Here is a 23,208-nt window from a genome sequence, read left to right as displayed (position 1 = left end):
AGAGGTATTTTTTAATCACAGTAAACATTGAGAAATAAGCTTGTACAAGGATTTTTCCAAATTTCAAATTATTTCTTGATGTTATTGAAATTATTGGGTTACAAACACTTTTTAGAGCTTTTTTAGAAACATCTTTCCAAATTGTTCTCCAGAAAGGTTCTGTTAGTTTATAAGAAACTAATTTAGTGTCATAAACATTATATGATAATGCTTATCTCAGGTTTGGGCAGCACCAAATAGTAGTATACTATTTATTTTTTTCTAATTTGATGAGCAACAATTGGTTTATATGTTTTTCTACATGTTTAAAGATACTTGAATTTCTTCTTTATGAGTTGTCTGTTCATTTATGTTTTGGGGTTCTTCATATGAATTTCTTATATTTTTTGAAGATTATTCTTTTACATTTGTTGCAGTATTTTTTCCTAATCGTTGTCTTTTACTTTTGCTCGTAATGTTTTTTGACCATTAACTTCCTTTAAATATACAGACCTGAATTTTATTCAGACACTCAGATTTTATTTATCTATTCTAAGGTTTTTCACTAAAATATTTTTGTGAACTGTGTCTGATTCAGTTGATGTATTTTTGAGTCTCTTCACTACACATCTAACGCCTATCTTATGTCACTTGTCAGTAATTCTCTTGAGGATAAGATTTTTTTTCTCCCTGCTTAAGTTTTTTCAGAGAAAGGTAAAATTCCAAGTATGTTTGTTCTTCTCTTAAGTATTTCTTACTTAATTCTGAGCAATGTGTTTTGGTTGTCATCCTTTCAGGTGCTTTTTGTAGAAAGAAGCACTAATGGGGACCAGGCTTTTTAGTCTTTTAAGATTGGTTTAAGATATTGGTATGTGGGGTGTCACAGTAAATTTTGAAGAGTGCTTTGAGCAAAGTGTCCCAGCCTATCTGGGAATACATGATCGTTTCTTTCTGCTGTTTAGTGTTTTGGGAATGTCAGTGGAATCTGCTCCTCCTGCGGGTGAAGAGAAGGAAGAAGAAGTGGAAGAGAAGGAGGAGGAAAAGGAAGAAGATACTAGAGATGATATTACCACACACTCACTTGGTGCTGAAGGTAGCTTTATGCCTTTTTCTGGATAGTTAATTGTTCTAAGTCCCTTTCACATAAGCATGTAGATATCTAAATCTCTCTTTATCGAGTTACAGATTTCTCATCATTAAATTGAGAAGAGTCATTAAGAAATTTACAGTTGTCTAAGATACTCCACCAAATTTGATGTTCAGGAATTTGATGCTTATTGGATAGCCCCCTTTCTGCATATTGATTCTTGTTACATTTGTTTTTCAAATATTTTGGGGATGTATGCTTCCTGTGTGGAAGCACAATCAGAATTGCTGTGTAGGTGGTTATAGTTTATGTTTATCTTCAGAAAGTAGACATAGTCTACCTATAAGGTACTCATAAGGTTTTATAATATGTAATTTTTTGCTTCATTACATATTTTCCCTCTTTTAGTGCCTTTATTCTTATTGTTTTGTGTTTTTAAAAAAGATGTATTTATTTTTGAGAGAGAATGTGAGTGAATGCACAAGCCAGGGGAGGGGCAGAGGGAGAAGGAGAGGATTTCAAGCTGACTCTCAGCTGAGCGTGGAGCCCAATATTGTGGGACTTGATCCTCATGACCCTGAGATCATGACCTGAGTTGAAATCAAGAGGTGGATGATTAACTGAGCCACTCAGGCACCCTTACTTTTAGTGCCTTTATTTTTAATTTTATTTTGAAAAACGTTGAGTCAGGGATTTGGTGTGGATGACTTAAAATGACCCTTTTATGTGCTAAGGGACAGCACCTTATATGGTGCATAATATTGTGACATGCTACCTAATTTCTTGGGGTTTTGTTTCTAGATCCTGCCTCATCACAGTTGGGCTTTGGAGTTCTGGAACTGTCCCAGAGCCAGGATGTTGAAGAACATACTTTGCCATATGAAGTAGATAAAGAGCCTCTACTATCAGTAACCACCAACTCTGGTTATACTAGGCTGTCTAATATGGATGCTAATATTGGTATGAAACATATTTTTTGGCATTAGGAATTATTTATAAACATTTTCCTACCAAGCTAGAGTTGGTTATCTTTTCCTTGATAGATTTTATAGCTACTAAGTTAATATAGTCTAAGTTAATATAGTAAGGTTGCAGAGTTGTCTGGCAAATACTTATTAGTTGACGGCTTGAAGATTAATGAGAGTTTTTGTAAGTGGGTTACTGGTTATTTATTTTTTGGGGGTTACTGGTTATTTTCCTTTTTTGGAATGATGCCTGTATATATTTTCAAATTGGACTTTTTATTAAAATCTTTGCCTTTAAAAACGTATTTGGGACTGCTTCTAGTACTTTGAAAAATTAAATGTCTTCTCCTGTCTTTTAAAATTTCAAGGAATTAAACATGAAGAACAGTCCAATGAAGATATCTCCATGGCAGAACAGCCTAGCAGGGATGTCCCTGTGGAAACAAAGACCAGTAAGGATGTACCTGGGTTAGAAGAGCAAAACCCACCATCTGCAAGGTAAACTACTCTTTCTAGATAGTATTATTGAGTTTTTGCTTTAGGATCATACTTGTTTTACTTGGCTAGGTGGAAACATTTTTAGAAATTGTTGATTTTCCCCCCCTTATAATGTGCATATTTCTGGTCCAGTGGAAACATTGGTTGTTTATGAATTTTTACTGTGTCTTCATCTCATCTTCAGGCATATTACAAGGCCATTTTATTGCTTCAGTAACTAAAGCATGACTCCTTTTTTTTTTTTTAAAGATTTTATTTATTCATTCATGAGAGACAGAGAGAGGCAGAGACACAGGCAGAGGGAGAAGCAGGCTCCATGCAGGGAGCCTGACGTGGGACTCAATCCGGGGTCTCCAGGATCACACCCTGGGCTGCAGGCGGCGCTAAACCGCTGTGCCACCAGGGCTGCCCACCTTCTCCCCTCCCTTTTTTTTTTTTTTAAGATTTTTATTTTTAAGTAATTTCTGCATCTAACACATGGGGCTCGAACACAAACCCTAAGATCAGGAGTTGCATGCTCCACCAACTGAGCCAGCCAGGTGCCCCTATAAGCATGATTCCTTAATCTTGGCTTGTCACTCCTCTTTGATCTTTGTCTACAGAGGCACGGTCTTTCTATGGGAGGACTTTCATACCCTCTCTAGTGTTATGAGGAGTCAATAATATATTTGAAAATCTGTTCCTATATTTAAGTAAGGAGTACCCAAATTACTTTGGCCCTCAGGTATCTTGCTGAAATGTGTAGCTTTTAGAGATGTATTCTTTCCCAAGTCGTCTAGGTCTTAACTTGGTAGGAATTAGGCACCTTGGTAGAAATTAGGCATATCTCTAGTCTCTACCTATGGTGATTGTTGTGTCCCAAACTGCATTGCCTCTGGTCAACAGCTCAAGTTTGGATTTGGCAGGGGGAAACGGGGATGCTTCCAATTTGGGGAAGGTGATGAATAAACATTCAGTATTGTTTTCTAGCTTCCTTCAGTGGAGACAGTGGGAATGGGGTGCTGAACAAAATTGAATATCAAGAGAAGTTGTCTTTCTGATGCAAAACACTCAGTCTAACTTGGGCTGACTTTTTAGGCTTTTCTTTAGGAAGTTGCCCTGTAGCTAGTTTTGCTATCATTTTAGTAGGTGAATCTATTTCCCAAGTCTCTGGAAAGGGGCCAGCAATGAGTCTTCAATATATGAATAATGTTGGTTATGAAGGATTCTTGGTTTCCGGCTTAGGTTGAGCAGATCAAATGGACAGGGCTAGGAATAGATAATGGGTGTGACAATAGTGCAGAGGATAATTCACACCCAAGCTCTTTTTGTGGAAGGTCCTCATTAGGACTGACATTGTTCTGGTCTGGGTCGCAATCTTTCATGTTTACCTAGGTAACGGAGAAATTCTTAACAAAAATCCTTAAATCACCTATCAGAAATCTTGGATAGCATGCTGCACAGCAGTGAGCAAAGTTGAAAAGACTCTTACTGTGTGAGAGATAGGCTTTGAAATGGGCTGAGGCTTTGTATCATAAAAAGTAGCTTATTTCACTTTTAGGACATAGTTGCATAAACTAGAGCCACCGGAAGTTTTGAGTTTATTAAAGGGAAAACATAAAACAGGAAAAGCTTTTTAATTCGGAGGTGAGAGTATTTGAACTAGCAACTCTTTCTCCTGGTGATTTGAATTTCCTTAGGTCAGAGGATATGCCTTCTAGTCCCAAAGTATCTCTTGCTGCTATGGAAACAAATGAACGAATAACTGCTCAAGAGCTTTTGCAAGGTGGACTGAAGATTCAGAAGTCACCAGAACCTGAGGTTTTGTCAACTCAGGAAGACTTGTTTGACCAGAGCAATAAAGCAGGTACAAAGAAGAATTAGTTGCTGTAGCTTCTCTTCCCCAAAGATCTAAACTTTTTTTTTTTAAAAAAGATTTTATTTATTCATGACAGACACACAGAGAGAGGCAGAGACACAGGCAGAGGGAGAGGGAGAAGTAGGCTCCATGCAAGGAGCCTGATGTGGGAGTCGAACCTGGGAATCAGGGATCACGCCCTGGGCCAAAGGCAGGCACTAAACTGCTAAGCCACCCAGGGATCCCCAAACATCTAAACTTTATTTCTGTTTGGAGGCCACTATTTAAGTTAGAAGGCACTTGATAGATATGTAGACTTGTTTGTAATATAGAAGGAAAATATGTTTCTAGTTTATTAATGAGAAGGGCTTTTGGGAATGATTGCTCTTTAATATTTTGACATAGTTTTCTCTCTGTTTAGATGGAGATATTGAGGAATAATAGTAATATGGTAAATTTAATATTTTGGACAGAGTAGCTCTTTCACCATAGATCTTCAGATCTTAAATATCATGATAAATAAGTATAGATTTTTCATAATGACCTGGGCAATAGTCTTTCTACTCATCTATCAGAAATAGGAAGTTATGGCCTAGCAGAAAGAACATAAAACTTATATAAGACTGGAATGGTTTTTGTTTCACATTTTGTTAACCTCCACCACTCCCCATTCCGAAATCTCACAGAGCCAGATAGCTTCAGTAACAACCAGCAAAATATGTGTTGGTTGTAAGGAGGGAAGAAGAAAAGGTTATATTCCTTTACTATCTGCTGGGAATGTGTGCAAGACATTCAAAGAGTCACCAAGGAAACTTTCTTGGTCTTTCACTGAAGCTATAAGGTTGTATTTAAGAAATTCCTTTGTTTGAGAGAGCATGAGCATGCATGTACAGGTTGGGGGAAGAGGGAAAGGGAGAAGCAGACACCTCCCCCTTTCATTGAGCAGGGAGTCCAAGGTGGCCCCGATCCCAGGACTCTAAGATCATGACCTAGCTGAAGGCAGATGCTTAACAATTGAGCCACCCAGTGACCCAAGAAATTCCTTTATACTTCAGATTAATGTAGCTGATATTCCCATCTATTGCTAGGGAGAAGGGACCAACAGGAGATTCTTCATAATATAAATCAGTAATGGCTGCTTATATATCCTTTTACTAATGCATTAGTATTTTTTCTCTTCTGAGGAGGCTCACGTTCTAATCATGAAAATTGCTGCATCCACATCATCAGGTGTTAAGTGCATTGTTTTGACTTTTCCCATCTGCATCGTGGCATGAGCTTTACTTCACTTTAGGTAAACCTTGGAATAAAAGGCTTACTTGCTGTTTTATAATAGAAGCTTCACAAGAAAGAAGAGGTTTTAGAATTCTGCCTTTTTCCTCCAAGCTTTGATCAGAATAGAAAGGACTAAGGAATCCTTTTTTGTCAGTTCTGTATTAAGGAAATCCATAATTTAAGACACCTGGGTGGCTCAGTTGGTTAAGTGTCTGCCTTTAGCTCAGGTTATGATCCTAGAGTCCTGTGATCGAGAGCCCCAGGTTGTTTGTCCCTTTCCGTTTTATACCCCTCCAACCCTCAGGCCCTGCTTATGCTCTCTCAAATAAATGAATAAAATCTTAAAAAAAAAAAAAAAAAAAAGAAACCTATAATTTAGTAGGGAGGGTGGGATTGAATGGTCACTCAGAATTTGTGTTAGCATCCATTTCATTGACTGTACTACAACTAGAGAACAGTTTCTGCCCTCTTGGAACATGGTTGGAAACATGGATATTATTCTTTAGCAGTACTCAATGGTCTCTTTTTTTTTTTCTTTTTTTTTTCTTTTCTTTCTTTCTTTTCTTTCTTTCTTTCTTTCTTTCTTTCTTTCTTTCTTTCTTTTCTTTCTTTTTTTTACAACTGAGTAATGTCAATCTGAGAAGCAAATGCAACTAGAATTTTTTTTTTCTCTCTTTTTTTGAAAGCTTCTGGTGCTTGCTCTACTCCTTTAAGGGAAGAAGGTGGAATTTCTCTAGTTTCCACACCTGCTACCACTCTGCACCTCCTGCAGCTATCTGGTCAGAGGTCCCTTGTTCAGGAGAGTCTTTCCACGTAAGTAATCCTGAAATAGCTCTGCCAAGGAAACAAGGGTCTTAGGCTAAGGTTAAAAGGGCTAAAATTGTCTACTGGTCCAGAATTCTTTTTTAAACCAAAAGGCAAACTCTAGGCTTTAGAATTTTTGGATTAAGAACTTAGTGGACCTATTGAAGGCAGGTAGCTCTGCTTTCTTGTTTTGAGGTTTTATAATAGTAGCCCAAAGGTTTCACTAGGAAGAAACTGCCCAGTTATGTACTCTTATACATCCAAAATAAGCATTCTGCTCCTCCATTTGACCAGCAGTTGTTTCCATTTAACAGCTTAGGGGTGGAGAATAGGTTATACTAGAGCTAATAGTAATTAGAGTATTTTATCTCTGTGTTATGGCAAAGAGGCTTTTTTTTTTTTTAAATAAAAACGTGCCTGATTTTTCTAATAGTAGGCAAAAAATGGTGTTAATATTTTTATCTCATTTCTGCAGATGAATGTATTTTGTAGTAGTTTCTCCTGCTTTGCAATCATGGTGTCCTTTTGTCCGATTATTTACTTCTCTTAGAATTATATGGCTTTATCCTTACTCTTTTTTTTTTTAAAGATTTTATTCTTTTTTTTTTAAGGTTTTTATTTATTTATTCACGAGAGACACGGGGGGGGGAGAGAGAGAGAGAGAGAGAGAGAGAGAGAGAGAGAGAGAGAGAGAGAGAGAGAGGCAGAGACACAGGCAGCGGGAGAAGCAGGCTCCATGCAGGGAGCCTGATGTGGGACTTGATCCTGGGTCTCCAGGATCATGCCCTGGGCTGCAGGTGGCGCTAAACCGCTGAGCCACTGGGGCTGCCCTCCCTTACTCTTTTTTTTTTTTTTTTTTAATTCTAATTTTGGATGTGTCTGGTATGAGAAATAGTTAAGTATTATTCATCGCTCTTCTACCAATGTCTGGTAGCTGTTTGAGAGATTGTTAATAAGATTTCGCTGAATGACTTAGATATTTTTGCTATTAGAAAGTAAAAAACAAATGTAAAACTGTGGCTGTGGTAAAATAACCTGTAAATTCTCTCTTTACATAAAGGAATTCCTCAGATCTTGTTGCTCCTTCCCCTGATGCTTTCCGATCTACCCCTTTTATCGTTCCTAGCAGTCCCACAGAGCAAGAAGGGAGAAAAGGTGAGCTCTCTCTTGATCTGTCTGCTGATCCTCAGAAGAGGAGGAGCACTTCTGCCTTGCAAAACGTAGCTTCTTGTTTGAACACTGTGATAGTATTTAATAGACTGATATCTGTCCCACCTTCAGGGATGTGACCTAGTGTAAAAGTGTTCTCAATTATCTGCTCTTCTAACACTGATTTTTATGAAAATTCTGTATTGTTGATTTAATTTTTTAAAAGATCCTTAAGGTAAAATTTTTCTGTTTTTAAGGTTGAACTCAAAGTAGTATATTACAATGGTATATTAGTGAAGAATTGAGTTTATTACTAATAGTCCAGTAGTTTCCAGTACATGTTGACAAGGTCTTGGTGAAAGGGAATCAAAAACTGTTTCTTGTGCTCTTTAAAGGTTACTTTTGCTATCACCAAAGCAGTTTTAGTGGAAGAGTGGCTAGGAGCAGGTGGTAGAAATTTTGACTTCATTCACATCCATTGCGGACCTAGTGATGTTCTATTTAATCACAAGAAAGATTTCTTTTTCACTTAATTTATCTCAGTAACTAAACCTCTTTTACTCTGTTCTAGTTCATATCCAGTCACTTACTCAAGATCTATCTTTTTTTAAAATATATTTTTATTTATTTATTCATGAGAGGCATAGAGAGAGGCAGAGACACAGGCAGAGGGAGAAGCAGGCTCCATGCAGGAAGCCCCATGTGGGACTTGTTTCTGGGACTCGAGGGTCATGCCCTGAGCTGAAGGCAGATGCTCAACCGCTGAGCCACCCAGGCATCCTGATATTTCTTTTTTTTAAAGATTTATTTATTTGTGCATAGGGTGAGCGGCAGAGAGAGAGAGAAGAGAATCCGAAGCAAGCTCTAGCCCAGTGCAGAGCCTGACATGGGCTCCATCTCATGACCCTGAGATCATGACCTGAGCTGAAATCATGAGTCGGACGTTTATCCAACTAAGTCACCTGAGTGCCCCAGTCATTCAAAATATTTCTAAATTCCTACTACTATTATGAAACCTTTTCCAGTAAATTTCATGATTTTTTTCCTTTTTATTCTTTCACATACCAATAATGTATGATAGCTGTTGTTTATTGAGCACTTAAAGTATGCCAGGCACTATTTTGTGTACCTCTCTTTGGTTCTAGGTGCTTTTCTTTGTTGTTTTGTTTTGTTCATTGAACTCTCACAGCAATCCTAAGAAATAGGTGTTACTTTTATCTCCATTTTACAGGTAAGGAAACAGAGTCACAGAGAGTTTCACAACTAATAAGTCACAGAGGCAGGGTTTGAACTCAGGCAGCTGCCTCCAGAGCCTGTGGTCTTATCTGTTGTTTACATGCTTCCTACGATATTCTGCTGACTTTATTCTCAAGTGATGTAAATAGAGTAATATATTTAACTGTTTTTCAGATGTAATTTACCCATGACAAAATTTTATCTTTCTTTTGCCACTACGTTTGTGTCTGGCTGTTTGTCTTGAAATCAGTTGTAGGTATCCAAATGGACTACTGTAATTTTAAGCATGACATAATTGATGATATCTTTGGTAAAAAGTAAAAGTGAATCCATCTTACAAAAAAATACTACTGCAAGTTAAGTTTGGCTTATACTTAAAACTTTTTTCTATTTATGGTGTGAACATTGAAGATACATAAAAAATAATTCTATTAAAAATGCCCTCTCCCTGATTGTAAGATGATTAATACTCACTATAGAAAGTTTGGAAAGCATATAGGAAGGTAATAAAAATCACCGGGATACTGCAATCCAGCTATAATTAATTTTTGATTATATTTCCTTTCAGAGTATTTTCTATGCGTAAAGAAGTGTTTTATAAACTTGGGAGTATGTTATATATGTGATTTGGTGCTGTTGTTTCTCTTTTAATGTAACATATTGTGTTTTCTCCTGTCAATGATATTTTAGATTTAATGCATTTGCTTAATATGTGCATAACTGTTTGTGGTCTCTATATGCTTGCTTGCTTCCTTTTCTTTTTTCTTTCTTTCTTTCTTTTCTTTCTTTCTTCCTTTCTTTCTTTTTCTTTCTTTCATTATTAACCTAAAGCCTTTTTATATGTAGTGCTTATTAGAACAGTAGGTCTTTAATAAGTGCCTTGTCATGGTGAGAGAGATCAAAAGGTGTAATGAAAATACTTAAACAGAGCTGTAGTAGTGTACTCAAGGCCTATAGCAATTAGACTATAATGTGAGGTTGAAGTCAAGCAAAGCAGCAAGAGTAGCAAGAGTAGGTACTGAGGTGAGGCATAGCCAATACTGTGAGTAGTGTAGATTGCAGTGAAAAACTTAGTGGCATAGATAATTTGTGAGAGTGGTCTAGAGGGAAGCCTGTTTGGCATCAAGTTGTAAAATAGGGGGAAAAGCGTTGTGAAATCAATACCCAGCTAGCTAGGTGGGGTCTGAGGAAGAGCCTGTTAGCCGACAGGTGGGTAGTATATTATGGGAAAGCAGTGGGAAGGTGGTGGTGGTGGTGGTGGTGGTGGTGGTGGTGGTGGTGGTGGTGGGTGGTGGTGGTGTGTGTAATGGTGGTGGTGTGTGTAATGGTGGTGATGGTGGTGGTGATGGTGGTGGTGGTGGTGTGTGTGTGTGTTTCCCCCTTGGGCCATTTGTCTCAGGATTAGTGGCTTGGTACTTCCTTCTTCGATAAATCACTGCTTGATTGACATTGATAGATTCTTTTTCTTCTGTATTTGTCCTGGCATTCATCTCTCTGCTTAGCAGTTGCTAATGCAAATATAATGAGTTCATAAATAAGTAGGTAATAGAGTGGTGAGCAAGTTCTGCCTTTCAAGGCCTGTGGCAAAATATATGATGGTTAAATTTGGTGACATTAATCTGAAGGTTCCTATGCAAAATAGGAAAAACTGAGTTATAGTAGGGAAAGGTGTTTTAGAGGATCCTAGTTAATTTAACATTTCATGTGGATGAATGGGTATCCTGAGATGAACCCCAGTTTCATCTGTATCTGAGGATTTGGGGAGTGTGGACCTTCCTCCTCCCAGGGGAACAAAGTGTAATGCTAGATTTCTGTGACTCAATCTACTGTTAATCTCTGCTTTTCTGAAAATTAAATCATTGTTTTTTAGGAATAGAAATTTCTGTAATACAGTTGGTACTAGTGGTGTTAGAACATGAGTAATATTGATGAGTACTTATTTTTCAATTTGCTTTTCGTGCTTTAAACCAGATGAGCCAATGGACATGTCAGTGTTATCAGAAGGAAAAGGAGAATCTTTTGAGAAGAAACTCCAAGATGATGAACCAGTGGAGATAGAAAACCCTCCTGTCCCACCTGAGCCTGTTATATCACCACAGGCCTCAACACCAGTATCTCAGAGCACACCAGTCTTTAATCCTGGGTCACTTCCTATCCCATCGCAGCCTGAGTTTTCTCACGTGAGTATTATAGAAGGAGTGTTTTCCTATTAACTTTTTTTTCTTTAACAATCTTTTTTTCTTTTCCTTTTTCTTTTTCTTTTTCTTTTTCTTTTTCTTTTTCTTTTTCTTTTTCTTTTTCTTTTTCTTTTTCTTTTCTTTTTCTTTTTTAAATTTTATTTATTTATGAGAGACACAGAGAGAGAGGCAGAGACACAGGCAGAGGGAGAAACAGGCTCCATGCAGGGAGCCCGACATGGGACTCGATCCCAGGTCTCCAGGATCATGCCCTGGGCTGAAGGCGGCGCTAAACCGCTGAGCCACCAGGGCTGCCCTCTTTAACAATCTTTGAGGTATAACTTATAAACCATAAAGTTCACCCATTTTATTTTATTTTATTTTTATTTTTTATTTTTTTTGTTCACCCATTTTAAATATGTAATTTAGAGATATTTAATACATTTACAGAGTTGTGCAGCTGTCCTCACGGTCTAGTTTTAGAACATTTCCAGGGAAAAAATTAAAAAAAAAAAAAAAAAAAAAAAGGGATCCCTGGGTGGCGCAGCGGTTTGGCGCCTGCCTTTGGCCCAGGACGCGATCCTGGAGACCCGGGATCGAATCCCACATCGGGCTTCCGGTGCATGGAGCCTGCTTCTCCCTCTGCCTGTGTCTCTGCCTCTCTCTTTCTCTGTGACTATCATAAATAAATAAAAATTTAAAAAAAAAAAAAAAAAAAGAACATTTCCAGGGTCACTTATGTGTAAACTGTCTTTAACTTGTACTTCTTGTACTGTCTTTAACTTTTTGAAAGTGTTAGTGCAGAATTGAAGGGGATGTTAATCATTATCTTACTGTAACACAACTACTATTACCATTTTTGTCTTTTCACGTGTCTATTTTTTTTAATGATGTTTATAGTGAACACATAACTTTAATCTTTTTCCAGGTAACATTGCATCATAATGATTTTTCAGTATTACATAGTCTTCATACTACCCTTTCCTTTTTTTTTTTAATGAGTGAGATTGCAGGTGCATGGGGAAGGGCACAGGGAGAGGGAGAGAAGCAGACTCCACCAAGTGTGGAGCTTGAAGCCGGATTCCATCTCACGACCCTGAGATCGTGACCTGAGCCGAAATCAAGAGTCAGATGCTTAACTGAGACCCACCCCCATACCACCTTTTCAAAACTTGTATAGTATTTCTCTGAGTGAATATAACATAAACTAATTAATCATTCCAGCATGGAGGGTTTTAAGATGGTTTTTAGTTTTCAAGTGAGAAGTTAGTTTTCTTCTAAAAGCAAGGGAAAACTAACATGTCTTTTGTATAATTCTAAATTTAAATATTAAAAACATAAAATGCAAAAAAAATAAATGTGTGTTTTATTCATAGTGAATTGAAGGTCCTAAATCAAATCTAAGTGTGTATGTTATATGTTCAATCTAAATGCCTCTTGTAAGACTAATTGGGGGATTATTTTAGTGTTCTTGGGAGAACAACTTTCATGCCTTTCAGTTTGCAGGTGTTGTACCAAAAGTTTATATTGAATAATGAACGGTAGTGAAAAATATTACAGATTTAGTATAGAGGAGACAGTAGGAAGAAGTTTAATTGTTTTCTGGAGTTTTTAAAACTTGTCTGTTTTGTTGAAAATTCCATTTTATACCAATCATTAGAAGTGATTTGGTGATGTGGTTAAGAACGACTCTGGAGTTAGAACTTTCTAGACTTACTCCTGGCCCTACCATTACTGCCTGCCATTGTGACCAGTTGAAACTGAGCCTGTTTTCCTCATCAAATAAAATGGGTAAATGGACACTACCTACCTACCTCATAGAGTAGTTGTGAAGGTTAAATGGTACTTAGATTAGTGCCTTGCATATGTAAATACTTGAGAAGAGTTAGCTTTGCTGGTGTTAAAGAGTGAAGACTTGGTTACCTGGAGATGAAGTCAGTGTTCAACCACCATGTGTCTTTTAGTTTTGTTTTTCTGGGAAAGTTGTCTGTGAACATACATAGCTTTAAAGAATCATCAGAATTTAGGGATGAGCTGTGAGCATTGATGGAGAGTACTGAGAAGAATTTTATAGAAGAGGTAGCTGATGTGAAAGAGACAAGTTACAGATGTTTATCAGTGACTAAACAGGACTTATGTGGAAATGTATATCTTTGCAAAGGTATTCCCTACCGGGAGAAGTGAAACATGGCTAAAAAGGGATAAACTGACTCTAACAAGGCACCATTGAAGAAATTGCCTCACCTTCAACATTTACCAAAGACCTTCAGAGGCATCTATACAGCCAGCAATGAACATTTGAGACAAATGAGTGATGTTGAACATAGTTCAAAGGTCCATGGAACCTAAGATGACTTAGGTTTCTTTGGACTTATATTTTAAGATGTCTCAGCCAGTAGAGTAGTCTGTGTCTCCTAAAAACAAAACAAAACAAACAAAAAGACCTCAGGAATACCTTAACAGTTTTTATGTTAAGGGTTTGTTTTTAATTAATAAGCACTTCTAAAAGCCAAAAAAGGAGTCTGATGGTTAAAACAAGATCTCTACTCACTCCTACCCAGAGACAATCACTTTCAGTTCCTTAAGCTTTTTCTTGTGTTATGTATCTCTATAATTCTGTATATCATATATTCTTTTAAAAAGGGTTGCTTTTTTTTTAGAGAGAGATTTTATGTATTTATTCATGAGAGAATGAGAGACCCAGAGATAGATATAGACAGAGACATAGGCAGAGGGAGAAGCAGACCCCTTATGGAGAACCTGATGTGGGACTCGATCCTGGGACTCCAGGACTGTGCCCTGAGCCGAAGGCAGATGCTCAACCACTGAGCCACCCAGGCATCCCTTTAAAAAAGTTTTTAAGGGTGTCTGGGTGGCTCTGTCAGTTAAGTGTTTGACTCTTGATTTCAGCTTAGGTCACTATCTCAGGGTTATAAGATTGAGCCAGTGTCGGGCTCTGTGCCTGGTTTAAGATTCTCTCTCTCCCTTTCCCTTTGCCCCTTCCTTGCCCCTGAAAAATATGTTTTATCTATTCCCCTATCTTACCAGTATAGTTACATCATAATTTTGTTTAAACCATTATTAAGTTTATATCATTATGAACACTATTATAAACACTATTCAAAGCAGAATCTGTGGATATTATTATTTTTCATGTTTAGATAATTTCTTTTCTCTGGAATTGATAATAGTCTATTTTATTTGTTTAGTTTTCTGCATATTTTTCATTTCAACCCTAGGCTCTCTACCAATTGCCAATTCTCTACCAATCTCCTTTCAGGATGTTTGGGGGCCTCAAACTTCATCTCTTTGGAGAAACCTCTTTTGGAGACTCCTGATTTCTAATCTTTACTGTTTTCTTCTATTCTTGGTGCATCACTCACCTCCTTTTCACCATAGTCCTTGGAGGTTGTCTTTACATGTCTTTGTGTTGGATTCTTTTTGGGCTCCATGTCCTGCTTGGTTTACTCTCTCATTTTATTGGAGGGTATTCTTTGGTAGCACACTGTCTACTCTCCTTTTTTTTTTTTCTTTAAGATTTTATTTATTTATTTGAGAGAGAGAGAGAGAGAGTCTCCCCGCTGAGCAGGGAGCCCAACATGGGACTCAGTCCCAGGACCCTGAGATCATGACCTGAGCTGAAGTCAGATGCTTAACTGACTGAGCCACCCAGGCGCCCCTCTGCTCTCATTATTGACTCATAGTTTGTAGAAATATAGAATTATAGGTTGGAAATAGCTTTCCTTTTAATTTTTGAAGGCATTGTTCCATGATCTTCAAACTTCCAGTGTTACTATTGAGAAGTGTGAAGTCAATCTGATTCTGATATTTAATATGTGAGCTGTTACTCTCCTTACTGAAATCTTGTAGGATTTACTCTTTGTCCTTTGTGTTACGAAATTTCCAACCCCATGACACAGGTTTATTTTCATTGTATTGGGCGTTTGTTAAACCCTCTCAATCTAGAAATTTAAGTCCCTTTAATTTAGGGATATTTAATTGTTTAATTTCTTCCCCATTGTTCTTTTTAAAAAATATTCCCTTACTGGAATATCTGTTATTGATTTTTTTTAAAGATTTTATGTATTTATTCATGAGAGTCACAGAAAGAGAGGCAGAAGGAGGAGAAGCAGGCTCCATGCAAGGAGCCTGATGCGGGACTCGATCCTGGGAATCTGGAATCAGGCCCTGAGCCAAAGCTCAACCTCTGAGCCACCCAGGCATCCCGAGATGCCTTTTTTTAAAGTGTCTAATCCAGTGGCTTTTAGTATATTCACAGAATTGTGCAGTTAGTTGCCACAATCTAATTTTAGAACATTTTCATCTCTCCCCTTCTCCAAAAGACCCCATGCTCGTTAGCAGTCGTTCCTATTTTCCCCATCCCTAGCCAAACACTAATATACTTCATGTTTCCATAGGTTTGCCTGTTCTAGACATTTTATAAGTGGAATTCTATAATAGTCTTTTGTGATTGGTTTCTTCAAATTAGCACGTTTTCACAGTTCATTCACATTGTGGTGTGTATCAGAACTCTTTCCTTTTTATTCTGAATACTACTACATTCTGTTTATAAAATACATTTTACTCATTTATCAGTTGATGAACACTTGGGTTGTTTCCCAGTTTTGCTTATTGTGAATAATTCTGTGTACATTCATGGAGAAGTATTTGTGTGGACATACGTGGGTTTTTTTTTTTATTTTAAAGATTTTGTTTATTTATTCATGAGAGACAGAGAGAGAGAGAGAGAGAGAGGCAGAGACATAGGCAGAGGGAGAAGCAGGCTCCACAGGGAGCCTGATATGGGGACTCGATCCCAGGTCTCCAGGATCAGGCCCTGGGCTGAAGGCGGCACTAAACCACTGAGCCACCTGGGCTGCCCCTGGACATGTTTTTATTTCTCTTGTATATGCCTAGGAGTGAGTGCAGTTGCTGGATTCAATCTTCTTTTGACATTTCTGAGTTATTAATTTCTACTTTTGAGTTTTTAATTTAGAAACGATTTTTTTTCTCTGAATGTTCTTTCTTTTCTAAAAAAAAAATAGTATTTTGTCTTGTAATATGGGTATACTAGCTCATCTCCCTAAGGATATTATTAGTTTTTTAAGAAGTCTTCTCTTCCTTGGAATAGTTGCTATTTCTTCAAATAGATTTTAGTTAGTTTCGATCCTTGACTTTGAAATTGGAGGGTTTCCTCAAGTGTCTGATAATCCTTGATTATCTGCTTTCAGAGAACAATACCAGAAAACTGATTAGAATTCTAACTGGTGTTTGGTGCTTATTTCTGGGATTCACTGTAATGTGATCTGGTGGGCCATTTTGGGAATCCCCTAGCATCAGTATCTTGATTTGATTCAGCATGGTCAGGTTCTCCAGAAAAATGTCTAATCTCCAGTCTCCTGGTTGCCATTGTTCTAGAAATCTATTGATGGAAGAGGGCTGGGGGTGCTGGGGTGTTGAGAGGCAGGTGTAGGTTCCTTTCAATATGTAAATTTTCACCTAATCTCTCTGTTTTCACTTTCTAATAATTGTGCCTCTTTCTCTTCATGAAGCTTTATTTTACTCCAGGACAGAGGAAGGTCAGGGAGTGAGGATCTGAGAGGTGAACTGCTACTGCTGCCTTTTCTTTCTTTCTTTCTTTCTTTCTTTCTTTCTTTCTTCTTTCTTTCTTTCTTTCTTTCTTTCTTTCTTTCTTTCTTTCTTTCTTTCTTCTTTTTCTTCCTTTTCTTCCTTTTCTTTCTTTTCTTTCTTTCCACCCAAAGTGGGGCTTGAACTCACTATTTCAGAGGTCAAGAGTCACATGTTCTTCCGCCTAAGCCATCCAGGCACCCCTGAACGGCTTCTTAAGTAGCTTTTCAACCAGTCCTCCTGTTTTTGGCTCCGCCCTCACCACCATTTCCAGAGTCACCTGGTGATGCTGCCAAGTCTTGAATCTTTTTTTGGACATGGTGGTTCTGTGGTGTAATTTGGGTTGCTTCTTGGCTGTCTCCATTGCTGGCTTAGAATTCAGCTTTTGCTAGTCTGTCAAATAGATGATCACTCTTCCAAAATTTTGCTGCAGTTATCTTTCTTCTGTTCTTTTTCTTGAAAAATCAAAATTAAAAAAAATTTTCCTTTACTGTTGGCTTAGTGGGGTTTTGGAAAAGAGTTAAATGTGTGTATTAAATCCACCATTTTAATTTTTTTGTCCTTATCTGTCAAACTTCTTACGTTTTTGTTTTTGTTTTTGTTTTTTTTTTTAACTTCTTACGTTTTATTCTTAATGGCTAACCTTTGCACATCTGTTATTTCTTCTGTACCTTGATTCCTGGAGTCCAAGTCAACCTTGATATTATAAGATCTAAATATTTATGAGATAAATATTGATCAAAAGATAACTGGGATAAAGGTAATTTTGTGTATTTTTTTTTCTTTCTTAATATATTTAATTGCATAGCCTCTTTGACCCTTCACTAGGATAGAATGGTTGGAGAGAGGGTTAGTAAAACATAGTTTGATACTTAACACTTTCCTCATTTTTGATATACATATTAATTTAGGGGATGACAAATCAGATTATAGATGACTGTATGAATAGCTCTTGAACTCTGCACATGTGAGACCAGTTTTTGACTGGTTTGATACTATGGATTTATGTCTGTACTGAATCTAGACTTAAAGATGGGTTCACATTGAGAGTAGTCCGACAGTTCTCCATCAGTCTATATCAGAGCCCTGGGGAGTTTCTGTTCACTTAGCTCAGGTATTCTGACCCGGCTTTCAGGAAGTCTCAGCACTATGGATTATTATGTGCCAGACACTCAGAGGCTAGATCCAGGCAGTCTTTACAAATACAGGTTGTTGATAGTCTGGTTAGCTTGACTGAAGTTCTACATATATTGAATAAAAATCTTGTAGAAAATGAAATCACAAAAAAGAAAAAAAAAAAGAAAATGAAATCACACCAGTGTTTATTCTGATAATGCTTCTAAGATATTTAATGGGCGGGGGGGAGGGGCGGGCAACTGCTTACTAGATAATGTGGTTTCCTTTGGGGTGATGAAAAATTTTTGAACTAGATAGGGGTGGTGGTGGTTGCACTGAATTGTAAGTGTTCACTCTGAAGTATTTAATTTTCTGTTATGTGAATTTCACATAAGATGTTTGTAGTTTAGTAGTAGTGTTTTTCTATACGAGCCTCTGTAAAATGATCTATTTTTTTGCAGTAAGAAAAAATTATTTCTTATAGAGGATGTCTAATATATATGCACTAGCACCTGGGTGGCTCAGTGGTTGGGCATCTGCCTTTGGCTCAAGTTGTGATCCTGGAGTCCTAGGATCATCCCCGCATTTGGCTCCCCCATGGGGAGCCTGCTTCTCCCTTTGCCTGTATCTCTGTCTCTCTCATGAATAAATAAATAAAATGTTTTTTAAAAAAAAATGCAAGTAAGATCATCAGTTATCCTATCTCAGAAATAACTACTTTTAACCTTTTTATGTATATGTTTATTAACGTGAGAACACATGAAAATTGTATAGGCATGTATAAAAAGACTATAGTAAAATACATATTCACATAATTTTTTTAAACTGAAATAGAAACTTTCTATTTGATGTGTAGCCTGAATGTTTTTCTCTTAATATTCATCTGTAATTTTATGTATATAACACACACGATGGAATACTTTGTATCGTAATTTTTATTTCTATTTTTTTGTCTTAAAGATTTATTTTTATTTATTTATGTATATATATATATATATATATATATATATATATATATATAGAGAGAGAGAGAGAGAGAGAGAGAGAGAGAGAGAGAGAGGCAGAGACACAGACACAGGCAGAGGGAGAAGCAGGCTCCATGCTGGGAGCCTGATGCAGGACTTGATCCCAGGACTCCAGGATCGCGCTCTGGGCCAAAGGCAGGCGTGAAACCGCTGAGCCACCCAGGGATCCCCTGTATCATAATTTTTAAATGAATCTCGTGGGGTGCCTAGCTGGCTCAGTGGGAAGAGCATGCGATTCTTGATCTTAGGGTTTTGAGTTCGAGCCTCATGTTGGGTGTACAGATTACTTAAAAAAATCTTTAAGTGAATCTCATATTAGTAGACATTTAAGGTGTTTTGTTTCCTATTCTAAATAATAAATTTGCATGGAACAGTAGTGTACCTAAGTCCTAATTCCATCAGATCATTTCCCAGAAATGGAATTATTGGACAAAGGGGTATATGAAGTTTTAAGGCTGTTGTTTATTGTCCTAGTGCCATTTAGAAATATTAAACCACTATACATATATGGAGCTCAGCCATACCTCAGAGTCTCAAATTTATGACTTTTTATAATCTGAGAGGGTAAACAATACTAGACATTGAAATATCAGCAGTTATGAAATATACAGAATGTTTGGCAGCCTATATTGATTTCTCTTTCCTTTAAAAATCATAGGCAATTAATGCCTTACCAGCAATGTCTAGTTTTAATAGCATTTATATCAGGCAAAACAACACACTAAAATTAAGTTCTTACACAAAGACATGCCTAAGCTTTGGCTTTACTTTTTTTTACGTTAAGGTATTATTTAAAATAAAATGCTGTTTTAAGTGGATAGATAGTTTGATGAATTTTAGTAGTTGTCTACAAATGTGTAACCATCACCACCATCAAAGTGTAGAACAGTTTCCTCACACTAAAAAGTTTCTTCATAATCCTTTGCTGTTCCCTACCCTCCTAATTCCCTCTTCAACCTTAGGTAACCATTCGTCTGCCTTCTGTCGCTATTGTTTTGTTTTTCTTGAGAATTTTGTATAGTTGGAATCATAAAATGTATATGGTCTTTATGTTCTAGTTCTTTAGCTAGCATATTTTTGATGTTCATTCGTATTGTTAGATGTATTAAACTCTTACTCCTTTTCATTGAGTACTATTCCATAATATAAATATCCACAGTTTTACAGTTTTATTCACCAGTTGACAAACACTTGAGTTGCTTCCAATTTTGAACTATTATGAATAATACTGCTATAAATATTTGCATACACATCTTAGGGTGGACATAGGATTTTATTTCTCTAGGGTAAATACTTAACACGTGGAATTTTCTAGGTCATACGTAATGTCTCTAACTTTGTTAAGATACTGTCAGACTCTTTTCCATTTTGCCTTTCCATCAGTAGCAAATGAGAGTTGCAGTTGTTCCACATCTCACCAACAGGATGTAGTCTTTTTAACTTTAGCCATCTTTGTTGGTATGTAGTGGTGTCTAATTGACTGATGATACTGTTAGTTTTGGATTTTAACATCTATTTTATGAATGCTAGCATATTTTGAAATAGTAGGAAGTAAAATAAGTATATATTCCCACATTATGAGCACTGAAGTGGGCTGTGTAAGCATTTGTTCATATGATTACTATGTAATTGAAAGCCCATCAGATAAATGACGTATTTTTAGGAGTTGGGTGATGTATAATTAAATTTAAGGGCGTTCCTACCCTTAGAAGGAAAAGTTAATACTTCATTGTTTTTGTTTATCTTATGCTTATTATAAATTAGTGGTTCACAGGAAAAAGATTAAAGTGACCTGTGTTGTTGCAGACTGGGGATTTATGAGCTTTGTATTTCTGAGATTATGGCCCTAGAGTTCTATAATTCTTGAACAATTGATTGAGAAACTTTAGATGAATTCAAAGACACAAGAGAAATATTTTGAAGAAATAGATTTATTTCTTTTTCTTTCTCCTTAGGACATTTTCATTCCATCTCCAAGTTTGGAAGAACGATCAAATGATGGGAAGAAAGGTGGAGATTTGCACAGTTCATCTTTGACTGTTGAGTGTTCTAAAACTTCAGAGATTGAACCAAAGAATACCACTGAGGATCTTGGGCTGTCATTGACAGGTGATTCTTGTAAGTTGATGCTTTCTACAAGTGAATATAGTCAGTCCCCAAAGATGGAGAGCTTGAGTTCTCATAGGATTGATGAAGATGGAGAAAACACGCAGATTGAGGATACGGAACCTATGTCTCCAGTTCTCAATTCTAAACTTGTTCCTGCTGGAAACGATAATATCCTGATGAATCCAGCACAAGATGGCCAAGTAGAACTGAATCAGAATGATAAAACGAAGGGGGATGATACAGAAACCAGAGATGACATTAGTATTTTAGCCACTGGTTGCAAAGGCAGAGAAGAGACTGTAGCGGAAGATGTTTGTATTGATCTCACTTGTGATTCAGGGAGTCAGGCAGTTCCTTCTCCAGCTACTCGATCTGAGGCACTCTCTAGTGTGTTAGATCAGGAGGAAGCTATGGAAATTAAAGAACATCATCCAGAGGAGGGGTCTTCAGGGTCTGAGGTTGAAGAAATCCCAGAGACTCCTTGTGAAAGTCAAGGAGAGGAGCCCAAAGAAGAAAATATGGAGAGTGTCCCTTTGCACCTTTCTCTGACTGAAACTCAGTCCCAAGGGTTGTGTCTTCCAAAAGAAATCCCCAAACAAGAATGCCAGGAAGCTATGGAAATTGAAACCAGTGTGATTAGTATTGATTCCCCCCAAAAGATTCCAGTACTTGACCAAGAATTGGAACATAAGGATCAGGAAGCGTGGGAAGAAGCTACTTCAGAGGATTCAAGTGTTGTCATTGTAGATGTGAAGGAACCATCTCCCAGAGTTGATGTTTCTTCTGAACCTTTAGAGGGAGTGGAGAAATGCTCAGATTCCCAGTTGTGGGAGGATGAGGCTCCAGAAATAGAGCCATGTGCTGAGAATAGAGCTGATACCCAGGAAGGAAAGAGTGCAGAATATGAAGGAGATTTGAAATCAGTGACAGCAGAAAAGGAACCTGTAGAAGTACACTCTCCACAACCTCCTTTGACTTTAGTGAGAGCAGATGATGCTCTGAAACCTGACCAGGACATGCAGCAGGCTGAACCTCAAGAAAAAACCCATAACTCATTAACAAAAGACTCAAAAATAGCTAATGCAAAGCAGCTGGGCTCAGGTGGAGAAGCCCAGCAGCTGGAGAAGGCCTCTGCCCATGCTTCACAAAGCTTCTGTGAAAGCTCTAGTGGTGAGTGTGCTTGTAAATTGTTCTGTATTTCCAACCAAATTATAACTTGGAAGGGAATGTAGGAGAGAATTGTGCTTATGTCAGGGCTAAAAATTAACTTAGAATTATGTTTAGGAATAGCCAGTGATAGTTGGGAAGTTGAAAATTTTGTTATGTGTTTTTCTTTTGTAGCTGTAATTATTTATGGAATCATCCGTAATTTATGTGCTTTATAACTCAGAAATGATCAACATGAATTTTCTAAATATTTAGAAATCACACCAGTCTGGTGTTTTCTACTTAGGTCCCAGTCCTTTTTTATATTTCTGTATTTACAGTTGCCTTGAAATACAAGGATTTTTTTTGATTACCCTACATAGTAAAATATTCAGAACTCTATTAATGAGTGTATTGTTACAGATTTTTTTTCCTCTTTCTGGGCATTAGGTAAAGTTCTAAATTTGACTCAACGTATATACATCTTAAACATTAAACTGGAAAAAGTATTAGTTTATGTGCTTTACCTATTTTATTGAACCAGAATGAGAACATAGATTACTTTCTGAAATATTTGTAGAATATTCCATGTAAGATTATCTGAAAAGAATCTAAACTTTCTAAATGCCTAGTGTTAGTAAAATTTAAAAGCAAAACAAACTCCAAAAAAAAAAAAAATCAAGTTACAAATTTAAGAAAACAAGCCTCTAGGGATTTGGAAGTGAGAAACAATATTTGGCCATTATCCTAGCTATTAGTATAGGTGATCATACCTTCTTGTCTAGAGGTAGTACTTTTTTTTTTTTAACTTTCAAAATTGCCCCTATTCGTTGGGTTTTATATACAGGATTTTTTATTCTTCCTTTACAGAACAAGAAAATGTTATAGCTAAAAAAGAACTTAGGGATTAAGAGTTCAGTCTCTTCTTTCTAAAGTCATAGGTAGTTAATAATTGAGGTAGGACTAGAACCTAGGTCTCCTAATTCTGAAGTTTATGCTTTTTACTCCTGTACACTTGTGTAATATAGTTACTCTGAATCTGACCAATTATGCCAAAGAACTATCTGAATGATCTAATTAATATTCTGTATTGTTTAGTATATTTACAATTGTGTTATACCTAAATACTGTTGTTGACTTAGGCTCAGAAAGTGTTAGGACCTATAGATTTTTTTTT

At 37.0% G+C, this 23,208-nt stretch overlaps 1 protein-coding gene across 3 annotated transcripts in view; it reads left to right on the top strand.

Moving 5' to 3' along the window:
- The window catches only part of TP53BP1 (tumor protein p53 binding protein 1), a 96,054-nt gene that overhangs the window by 32,854 nt on the left and 39,992 nt on the right, over window positions 1–23,208 (top strand). For all 3 annotated transcript variants that reach the window (XM_055316636.1, XM_055316637.1, XM_055316634.1), the window contains exons 6-13: window positions 942–1,072; window positions 1,868–2,026; window positions 2,400–2,529; window positions 4,209–4,375; window positions 6,328–6,454; window positions 7,506–7,600; window positions 10,802–11,010; window positions 20,732–22,055. In XM_055316636.1, the coding sequence (XP_055172611.1) occupies window positions 942–1,072; window positions 1,868–2,026; window positions 2,400–2,529; window positions 4,209–4,375; window positions 6,328–6,454; window positions 7,506–7,600; window positions 10,802–11,010; window positions 20,732–22,055 (2,342 nt within the window). The remainder of the gene's footprint in view (window positions 1–941; window positions 1,073–1,867; window positions 2,027–2,399; window positions 2,530–4,208; window positions 4,376–6,327; window positions 6,455–7,505; window positions 7,601–10,801; window positions 11,011–20,731; window positions 22,056–23,208) is intronic.

This window comes from Nyctereutes procyonoides, unplaced genomic scaffold, assembly GCF_905146905.1.
Source record: "Nyctereutes procyonoides isolate TBG_1078 unplaced genomic scaffold, NYPRO_anot_genome, whole genome shotgun sequence".
Taxonomy (NCBI): Eukaryota; Metazoa; Chordata; class Mammalia; order Carnivora; family Canidae; genus Nyctereutes; species Nyctereutes procyonoides.
The sequence above is the reverse complement of the archived record's forward strand: the minus strand, read 5'-3'. Positions and strand labels throughout refer to the sequence as shown.